This window comes from Excalfactoria chinensis, chromosome 7 (assembly GCF_039878825.1).
Source record: "Excalfactoria chinensis isolate bCotChi1 chromosome 7, bCotChi1.hap2, whole genome shotgun sequence".
In the NCBI taxonomy this organism is placed as follows: Eukaryota; Metazoa; Chordata; class Aves; order Galliformes; family Phasianidae; genus Excalfactoria; species Excalfactoria chinensis.
This window is the reverse complement of record NC_092831.1, coordinates 5,825,127-5,836,104: the sequence shown is the minus strand read 5'-3', so window position 1 is coordinate 5,836,104 and position 10,978 is coordinate 5,825,127. Positions and strand designations below refer to the sequence as shown.

General features: G+C 36.3%; 1 protein-coding gene across 2 annotated transcripts in view; it reads right to left on the bottom strand.

Moving 5' to 3' along the window:
• Positions 1–514: 514 nt before the first annotated feature.
• The window catches only part of ZRANB3 (zinc finger RANBP2-type containing 3), a 35,731-nt gene continuing 25,267 nt past the window's right edge, over positions 515–10,978 (bottom strand). The window contains exons 9-21 of one of the 2 annotated variants that reach the window (XM_072342316.1): positions 10,810–10,929; positions 10,171–10,290; positions 9,887–10,066; positions 9,255–9,407; positions 8,187–8,643; positions 7,039–7,239; positions 6,275–6,357; positions 5,481–5,582; positions 3,639–3,781; positions 3,015–3,158; positions 2,199–2,586; positions 1,870–2,001; positions 515–1,523 (exon numbers count right to left, since the gene is read on the bottom strand). In XM_072342316.1, the coding sequence (XP_072198417.1) occupies positions 1,425–1,523; positions 1,870–2,001; positions 2,199–2,586; positions 3,015–3,158; positions 3,639–3,781; positions 5,481–5,582; positions 6,275–6,357; positions 7,039–7,239; positions 8,187–8,643; positions 9,255–9,407; positions 9,887–10,066; positions 10,171–10,290; positions 10,810–10,929 (2,322 nt within the window). In that variant the 3' untranslated portion in view covers positions 515–1,424. The remainder of the gene's footprint in view (positions 1,524–1,869; positions 2,002–2,198; positions 2,587–3,014; positions 3,159–3,638; positions 3,782–5,480; positions 5,583–6,274; positions 6,358–7,038; positions 7,240–8,186; positions 8,644–9,254; positions 9,408–9,886; positions 10,067–10,170; positions 10,291–10,809; positions 10,930–10,978) is intronic. The other variant, XM_072342315.1, reaches the window with a different exon arrangement.

Here is a 10,978-nt window from a genome sequence, read left to right as displayed (position 1 = left end):
CAGGCTTTTTGGGTTTTATATGAGGCAGATGCCTTTGTCTTTCTTCTTTTCAACAAAGGCCAGTTCAGCTGTTGCTTAACTGTCTAACTTGGTAAGTAATTAGTTTCACTAGGCTAATTAATCAGTAAGTTTAAGATTACTTACCATTTCCTGGTACTCTTGCTTTGTTCCTCTCCTGCTATGCTTTCTTAGTGCATTTTTACATTACAACAGCAGCCTTGCCTCCTGTATAGGTTGAATAAGCTTGAAAACACTTCATTTAGCTATCAGGCTTTTACTGGTGCATGGTCTTTCAACTGCCTGACTTGCTGCTTCACTTTGCTCAGAGAACATGAGTGCTGTAATATTTTCCACCAGCTGCTTAGAGGTGTTTGGGTCTCCTGGAAAAGTCCAGTCATTTTAGTTTATAGAAAATGGCATATTTGCAACAGTACCATCTTAATCTTTACCTGAGAAAAGCTATGTGTAAAACAAAGAATTTTCTCATAAGGGTAACTGATGAAAGCATTTCAGTGTACTTGGACTAAATATGCCTGGAATTGTAAACAACACAGTACTTCTAGGAAAAAAATGAGGTGTGTTGTGCTGATAACATACAAGGGGCAGGGGAAGGCACCAAAGCATTAGGATGATGCTGATTTATTTGAAGTAACTGTTTAGAAAGCCACTTAAACAGTGCAAAATAACCATCAGCTCTGCAATTTCCTTAAAGAGAATATGGCTGTAGCCTTTCCCAGACATGACCTTGGATAAGACAGGGAACAATGGATATTATTATTTCTCATGAATAAGCCTTAAATGTTAGCTGTTTTAAATAGATATTTCAATAAACACAAACTGAAAGTGCCCAGATCTTTTACACCAAGTCAAATGAAACTACCAGGCCCTTCATAGCCCTTCCCCAGGCTGCTATTAACATTTCTATGTAGTTATGTTACAGTTTTAGAAGAAATAAATCATCTGCTTTCTTGCTTTCATAACAGAGAGCAGAGCCTGTATTTTCTCTAGTACCCTTTGATTGCATGAATAAAGGGAACAGTTTCAACTAAGATAGCGCCCTGGTCCTTAATAACCCACTACAGCTTAACACCGCAAGACTAACATGAATTTCAGCAGTGCTTCCTCCAATTCATACAGTTGCAAATGAACTAATATGAAAATTATAGGACTTCAAAACTGCACTGAGGTTAAAAGCAGAAATTCAGCTTTAAACTGCAGTGCCATAAAAATGTAACCGTGATTGAGTGCCTTGCATGCACTCATTCAAGGCCCTTTGAAAAATAAATCAGTATTTTGAATGATTTTTTTGTTTTACTTGCACGTTTTCTCTACCAGCATAAAAGACTATTTTTTAAAGTGCTTGAGGAAAACTATGTAACCATAGTAATTCCTGAGTTACAATGTAACTGAATATACTTAGAATTTTACTTCTTCACAAAAAACTTTGTGATATCACAACCATACTTTGTAGTCAAAGAGCGTCTCTTCATCTGACTTCTTTCCTTGGCCTGTTCTGCTGTTCTCTGAAAAAGAGGAAGGTAGGTCTGGTCAGAAAATAGTTACATGGCAAATAACTGGAAAGTATTAGGCCACAGCTTTAGATTTCAATCTAATTCTGCAGCAAATGGCAAATAAAATGCAAATGTTTATTAAGGTGACATTTTTCCCTTTGTGAATAAACTGTTCAGTGCTGCCTTTCATGTTCACTGGTGCCTTCCTGAAAGGAGAAAAGCAGCACCGTGCCATAGGCAAGGCAGCATAGAGGAGCTTGTATTAGCTAAGTACAGACTAAATGAGTAACATCAGGCATTTCTTACTAAAGGTTTTCAGCTGCCTAAGGGTGATGATTTCTGACTGTACCACACTGACCTCTCTGTGGCAGACTGTACACAGAGTCTGAAGGTTTTCCAGGGAACACTGTCCTCCTCCGCTGTAAACAGGCCTGATGTGATCCACCTGCCAGAACTGACCTTCTGTTGGGTTTGTTATAATTTCATTCAGCTGCAGTAGACAAAAGGCAAGACAACGGAAACCTCAGATATTCCTCCTGAGCTACATCTTTGTTCTACAGAAAGAACGATAAAACTGAGCAAAGTAGCTATTAATATTATTTATTCTACTAATAACATAATGTTTATAATCAAAGAACGTTTTAGCAGATCACAGATCAGCAGAAAACACTCGAACAGAATTATTACCTGCCCAACTGGAAGATGAGACATCCATGAGCTCTCCAGGAGTTTCTTACGCTGATTCTTAGGTGCATCTCTGACATTCAGATAGAGCTCTTGGGCATTCTGATGACAAAACTGGCAAACACCATGTTCAATTTCAAACACCTTAGTTCTGATGTAGCTCTGACTAGAACGAACCCAGAAGTCCTCCTGGCAGGCAAGAGAGCAGAACCGTGTGTCCCAAGCACGGGCCTGGCAGCTTTGGTCAAGCTGAGCTGTTGGCTGCTGACAGTGGAGACAAAGTGGGTTCCCTTCACTATCCAAGGCTTGCAAATAGCCTTTGGGTGGGGAGGAACTTTTGACTTCAGTCAAGGGAAGAACTGAAGGACTTTTTCCATTCTCTAAAAGCAACCTGTTTACAGAGATCAAAGTGCAACTATTAATGAAAAGATCATCTCGGTCAGGTTAGTCTCTGTGTAGTGCAATTTTCTACTTGGTTTATCTTTCAATTTAAACAATATACGACAATAAAAAAAGATTTTTCCTTTGCATATCTTACTACATTTACACATGCACATTAAATTACTAAACTAAAATAGTGCTGCAGTTATAAGTGTTAGTTTATCTTATCTTGTTTCATCTTGTCACTCCATTAACTAATAGATATATCATCACACAACAGATACCATCTAAATTGTTAACAGCTCATTAGCTATTTCAGCAAGTTTATTTCCTATCCCTTACCTACTATGGCTCAGCAAGGTAAACAAACTTTTTTTTAAGGTAGCAAAGTTATGAAGAAACAGCTTCATCTTTTTCTTTTTGCAAACTTAAACTTACTTTGTGGAATGACCCGGTTGTGCCATAGAAACGTTTTCATTCTTCAGACAAGCTCTACTTTCTCTAGTGATGAGGCGCACACTGCCCCCACTGCTGCACGCTTTGCTAACTGAGGCTGCTGCTACGTCCTCCTTGGTCACATACCTAAAAAACACAGCAGATTTGACAAGCGTCACCCACAGTGACTGAATTACTTTAAGAAAAAATGAGTATGAAAAAGAACTGAAGTAAGCTGTGAATTATGAATATGAGATTGTAGCACTGATGGCAACTAATGATTTATTCCTGCTTCCAGGTAGGAAATATTGTAAGATTTTAAGCTTACTCTTTGTTCGAGACCCTAAAGGTAATGATTTTTCCTCAAAAATCTCTGGTGAGCTCCAGCTGCTTAAATACACAAAGCAGAAAGCCAGAATAGCTGCTGGATGTGAGTGATGGACAGGGAAGCAGATACTCCCATTCCAACACACTTATTTATGTGCTCAGTCACATATGTTTGTCACTGTGAGACAGTCATTGAATAACCCATTTATAGCCTTTGGCTTAATTCCACTTAAAGTTACATTAAATACATCAAAACTTCCTGCAGAAATTAATAAGGGGAAGAAAAACAAAAGCACGTACCTTTTTGTGCTGCTTGCTGCTGACTGCTTTTTAGACATCTCCTCTGCAGTATGAATAGGACTACAAAACAGCTGACCGCTTTTTCTGATAATTTTCTGTTTCATTGCTGTTAGACGACTCCATTCCTTCACAAACCTCAGTATCTGGGGCAGAACACTATTGTCAGCAGCATGACATTAAGCAAATAATTACACTGAAAGCATGCTAAGAATTAATCTATTCAAAACTGGATGTAAAAAAAGCTGGTATGATCAGATCAATGTGTGCACTGTCCACAGTTACAGTTTTGCTAAGACAAAGCTGTGCTGCTCCCCAAGGTAGAAAATAAAGTCACAAATGGACTTTATTAATCTAAGCTATAATGACAAGGAGAAAGGCATTCTGATAAGGTCTCAGATCAACCTTTCTTGTGTAAGCAAGACTTCATTCATGGAAAAAACAGATGGGTAAAAGTCTTCTACTTAGAGCAGCCCTCTTGTTTGCTTTTTTGTGAGAGAAAATACCATTCACATGTAGAAATTTGTAATTTATAACATGGCCTTCTTTAGAATATGTGCAGGAGAAAAATGGTTTCATCCCAGCTTCATCTCTACCACAGAAAACAAATGAGAAAACCAATATGTCCTTTAATATCAACAATACAAAACAGTGGTCAATATGAAAGTTTTGCTCCATTTATTTTTTCCCCACTCCATTCCTTGATGACTTGCTACAATCCACAGTGGCCAGTATCACGGTGTTTCTGAACAAGGGCTATAGTAACAATAAATACACTGTGCAGTATAGATGAGTGATTTCAGTCTCATTCAGGAACATGCTTCAAAGACTACGATGTGGCAGTGATATTTTTATATATATATTTATTTATTTATTTTTTTTTTAAGTATTTTTTCCATGGCAAACATAGAAAATAAGACTGGTCTGTGCTCTTCAGAGTCAGAACAGCAAGAAAGAAGTCAGCAAAACTGCAGGATATAAAGACATGTGGGAACATTTACTAACATGGATATTTTAATCTGTAAGAGAAAGTAGAGGAACAGAGACAGAAAGTTGTGTGTGTCTACTCAGTTTAGTACGTAGCTTTGAAATTCTTGGGCAACATCTTTGCCACTTATCAGGTGATTCAGGTAAATGTTGGCTGAATCAGTCAGGAATTTGACCTACAAATCTAAGTTCCAGCCTTGCTGGAGAAGCTACTAAAAAGAACCAGTCTTGTTACCACATGATAAAATCTGGTTTTCCAAATTCTACATCTCTTTAAACAGATGAAATATATCTCGTCTGTTTCTAACAGATAACGTTGCAAATCCAATTTAAATTCTGGATTTCATTACTGTGAGTAGTTGTTTTGATAATGTTCTTGTCTTACAACACCAATACAAATGTGATTGTTACTGCTTAAGTAACTGAAGCTGCATATCTCAGTGGAGTTGTGCCCTACTCTGTTCTGAATGTTGTATGACCACCAAAGGACAAAATGAGAGTCAAGGCCTGCTCATAACTGCAGCTCTGATACAATCCAGCAGGTTCTTATTCATCATCGTGTACCACACGTAATTTACAACCTTTGAAATGTTTGTTGACTTACGAATGCTAGTTACTAATCCTGCAAATGAGAAATTAAATGATGTCTGGTTGATTACATCTACTTAAATGTTAACAGGAGGTAACGATAACTTGACAGAAAAACAGTCTGCATAATATCTGCATCAACATTTACAGTATCTGCTTGCAATGATGAATCTGTGGCCCAGGTCCCAAGTCCTGGATCTATTTAAAAAAAAATCCAAAAATACTCCACATTAAATACTGTATTACTGTGCCAGCTGAATTTGTACTTACCATTGAACGATTTTGTTTATGTTGGAAATTATCTGGTAAATCCTCCCAGTTATCCAGCTGTATGTCCAAAGGAATGAAATTCAGATTCAGCGGTTCACCATCCTACAAAACAAACAGTTTTATTTACAGAGTGCAGTATAACTTAGAAAAAAGACCAAGATGTGTTTCAAGTGGATTCTCCTTCTCTTCCAACCGGATTTGGATCCTCAAGCTTGATATTTTTCTAGGAATGATTTCTCATGTAAAACTGACCTAATTGCTTGTTTTCCTCTTTCCATTAACATTACAAATCAACAACAGTGTGTTTCATTCACAAATTTTCTGATCTATACACAGCACCAATGTGCACCTTTCTGAAATCGTGGTGGCAATATTTCATTTGTCTACTAAGCCTGGAAAGATTTGTTGATTGTTGCAACTCTAAAATTATTTTGGAATAGCGCACTAGCTACAAACAGGAAAATAATTAGTCATGCTAATGATTCAAGGTGGTGGTAAGAGCTGTCTCAAGAAAAGGAATCAAATATTGTTAGCATTTTTAACAGATAATCTAAGCATAAATGTAATATACAGGCACCTCTGTGTAAACTGAGAAGTGTTAGAAGCTGTATATCTAAGGAATTATTACTTCTCCAACAAGAACCAGAATGATAAACTACCTAATTTTTGTATGCTTTCAATAATATGAAAATGGGGATTTTACATAAAGGACGACAAAAGAAACTATATACGCCTATTTTATAGGGCAAGTCCACTTTGTAATTCTGAAGTGATAATAAGCATTTCAGCTTTACCTTTGTATAGAGGTGAATTCTATCAGTATTCCTGCTTGCACAGAACATTAGCCCATCGTATACTAGAAATGCATCTGATTGATCTAAATACACAATATGGAAAAACAAGGTTAAAATTAAGAGTTTTTCTTCATTTGGTCTATTCAGGTATTAAAAATAACCTCACCTGTTATTTGTGAAATTTCCTGATTCATGTGCCTACAAACATACTTTTGTATAAAAGCTATATATCTTTTTTATTTTTCACCCTTTCTTCCCCCTCCAAGTTTTCAGGAAGTGTAGTACAAACTCCAAGAAAATATATATATCACACTGGGATTCTATATCTAATTCCAGAACAACATAAAATACACACAATGCAAGCAACAAACCATTAAGATATTCATGTTCTCCTGAATTTTTTAGGAGACAATCTTGTTTCTCCTGAATTGCCCATTATTTCCTTCACCTGTGGCTATCCTGAACACAAGTCAATGCCATCATAAATTTCAATAAGACTGTATGTTGTAGCTTAGGTGTCACAGCTGAGAGTTCGACATAATTGCTTTGTCAACCAAAACCTCTCTGTTTCCTCAGGCTTTGTATGAAGAAGTGGGTTTAGATACCAAAATTCAATAAACATCCCAGGTTAAAACAAGAAAAAAAAAAATAAAAAAATCACGTGCTAGTCTATCTTTTATATCGTGAAGTTCTTTTTCATGCCAGAGGCAGTAAATACAATTTCATAGACAGGATATGGTCACCCCACAGGAGTCCCCTATTACCTTCTCCACACCTTCTTTCATTGTCTTTACTTTTGATTTTGACAGCTTCTTGTTCACTGATTTCAGACTGCCGGGTCACTGATTCCTCCAAGTCTTCTCTTCCACCTTCAGCATCCCAGGCTGCTCTCTGTTCATCTCTTCTAGAGTCTTTCGACACATCTTCTTCAGTCTGGTTAGTAGGAACTTCAGAATTTCTCTCAGCTATAGAGAGAGAAAAGCGATCATTCATACTCTCCTCATAAACTGACAATCAATAAACGGATGGACAAAAGCAAGTAACTGAAACACTGAGACACTGTATTTTAGTCTCTAATAATATCATGGTTCAACTACCTATGAAAACAACACTAACTCTGATTTTAGGAGAATAAACACATGGACCAAAGTGTTCTACTTACGCAATTTTGTGTAGCCAGCGTTATGTCAAACTATGTGCAATCAAACAATTAGCAATCATTTACTATATACATTTACTGACCACCATAAACACATTAAATAGTTTTCTAGCATTTATACATACTTATCAAATTGAGAAGTTGTCCTTTTTTATTCTTCCCTTTTTAAAATCTCTTCTTGATTAAGAAAGAACCTGAATTCCTTTCTTTGTAATGTAAAAACTAAACATGGAGAGAGATTTATGAAAATATTTACTAAGTTCCCAAATAGCTGAAATAACTTCCATAGAAAACATCTATTCTGGGCTGTATGAATGAGAAATGCTGTATTTTTAAGGCAATGTCTCCCATGACAACTACACAACACTGAAGTTAATATAACCATCATTTCATTTTGACACGTAGAGAAAAACTTCCATTCATTTGGATTCACAACAACCATAAACCTTCACAAAGAAACCGAGAGCTACATTTGCTGTAAAGAAAATTGAATTTATATTCTTACTCACCATTTTTATATCCTGTTAATATTCATCTCAATTTTCTATTTGTTTCAACTTAGAATCATACAAAAGATCCCCAAGAAAAGCTAAATTAAGAAAGATCACCTAAAAGGTATCTACCTATCTGTTCATAGAAAGATATCATTCTTTACATTTTTCTTGCATATATGCACACTCATTTAAAAATACTTATTTTCTGAAACTAATTACAGCTGGAATGAAAAACACATGCTTTCTCTGCAGCACTCACCGTTACTGCTCCGAGGGCAATTACACATTTCACAGTAAGGAAGCAATTCGCTATTACTGTAAGTGCAAACACTGCAGTGCCAAACTTTTCTTAAAGCTGTGCCTTTGCTGGATGTACGTAAGCTGCAAGGAAGGACTTCTTTGTTCTCAGTGAAGGAAGTAGATGTTTTTCCAGTCAAAATCTTCTTACTAGAGCTGACTGGAGTAGATCCACTGATGCTTCTTGATCTTTTAGCTTCACGTTCATAGGTATTTTCATGGCAAACTGTATCCACATCACTTATTCCTGGGGAATCCAGATTTTCACTGCTCTTTTCTGAATTCTCTTGTTTCATGGCTTCAAAAGATTCCGCATCAACCTTTAACAATTCACTATCTGATAATATTTTGCGTTTCTTTTCAGCGGAGGATTTTGGGGAGAAGAAGGAACGTATGTCATGCTGTCTTTCCTTCTCAAACTAGGAAAGAGGAAAGAAATACATAAAGCAATTTTATAATTACTGCATTAGGACTGGTTAAATTTTTTCCCCATTACTGGTGCTCTCTAATATAGGAAGATAGTTCAGAGATGAAAAATTATTTTTCTTCAAGCAGAAAGAGCAATTCAACATTGTTCTGTTTCCTAAAAACCTTTTTCAGCATTCTTACCAAAATCCTGCAATAGCACCAATGAAAGCAAATACAGAGAACGTTATGTTTTCTGATGAAGCCTATTGCATGGAAAGACTTTTAAACTATGTTTTCAAAATAACTGCTGAATTTAAATGGCTATTAAGAAAGCTGCATTTTAAACAGCAATTACATTTTCTTATGATGCTCTGAGGAGGAGTCAATCACCTAAAAAACAATGAAAGCAATTATTCAAAACCTGTGGATCACACTGATGCCCAACAGATCACTTTTTCCATACTAACTTCCCAAACTTGAACTGATGTTCTTCCCTCTCATATAGTATGATATAATGTGTTTCTCCACTAGTAAATCTGCAGTGCACATGAAACTTAGGTGAAAAATGGTTAGATTTTTTAAAAACAGAGTAATAAATAAAACCATGCATTTTGAGTCTTACTTGTGTAAACAGAAGTTCACTTTGGAGATCTTCTACAGTGTCATTAGGGGTCCAAGCTTCAGCAAAACTCAAAAAATCCCATTTCTCCTTATCACCTACTTCAGCCTGCATTTTCTCTATTTTGCCATTCAAGGTACTGCCCGTAACTTTGGCCTGCAAAAAGACTTGCATGAAGACTCTGAAGAATTTACAGGTTGGAACAAATTTATTTGTCTAAATACGTAAATACATTAAATCTGTCACAACTGCTGAACTAAGTTTGCAAGAGAGAAATGAGAATATCTGCAGCAATTCAAAATACTGTTAGTGATTAAAACTATTCTTCCAGCTGTCCTAATTGGAAACCATCTCTTCACAAATAATACTACATATGAAAAGGTATATGTAAGATATATTTATTGAAGTTAAAAGAGATCTTTTACACTGTGTGTATATCTCAGTTCTTTAGACATTCTGCTTAGCAGATGAAGCCAAAAGCAGAATTGAAAGCAGGAATTTAGTGATTAAACTCTTAACCAGACAATCTTAGATCCACAAATTAGTCTTATACTAGAACATTATTTGCTACTCATGTTTACGTGGTATCTAAAACATAGTGAGTTCACAATTATTTGGTTCTATTCCACACACACCTTGCGATTCAGAATCGCCCACATAAGAGGATCCAACGTTCCTTTTGCTATAAGGAAGTGAATATTCACAGAACTGCATTGCCCAATCCGGTGTGCTCTGTCTTCTGCTTGCTTAATGTGGCCTGGATCCCAATATAATTCAGCAAACACAACGTGAGTAGCAGCAGTGAAAGTTAAACCCTAAATAAAAGAGTAATAATAATTAAATAATTAAAAATTAATAATAACCTTCATTTCTATTCTTTAGATTTCTTATTTCACCTTTTGCTTTTTTTAAATCCCACCTGACCAGCTGCCTGAATACTCAAGATAGCAACCCGGGTATCAGGATCCTTCTGAAACTGATTAACAAGATGTATTCTTTCTGCAGAAGGAACACTTCCATCGATCCGTATGTAGCGAACCTGTAACAGATTTTAATACACAAATGAAATCATCCCTGTCCATTTTGGATCCAACCACCTTCTTTCCCAAATACAAAAATATCTGCTCTATTCCAGTCACAGGGATAATAAATGGTACCTCAGCAGTTTTTTACCCTTTGATTTACAATTAAGCCAATTTATTGAAAAGATCGTAGATTTAGTACTACCTATTTACAAAAGGGGGGGAGAGCAAAACACCAACCCAATAAACACCAACCCACCAGCCCCAAGAGAAGAAAGAAGTATACCAGTGAAAAACCTTGGGAAACAACTGCCCACCGCATCGATTCAGTGATAAAGTATCATACCAAATAGCCCCATAGAGAAAACAGCCCTTCTTCAAAATTCTACCATCTTTTCAATACAGGGGCACTGACATTTATACACTTAAAGTCCTCAAACTCCTCCACATACTGATAGCTCTACTCAGTTTAAGCACAGCTGTCATGTATTTGCTAAGTCTGAAATTAAATGAGCGTACATTCATTAAATAATTACCTTATTTTCTATAACTGCCTCTGTACAAGCTTGAAGCATGCTTATGTGGTGAGCAAAAACTAGAAACTTCAGTTTGTCATTTTCAAGCATCATTTTGATATAGTCCTTTACTGCTCCTGCCTGGAGTATGGGAGTAAGTTTCCATCCGTTAGATATACAGAGCATTTAA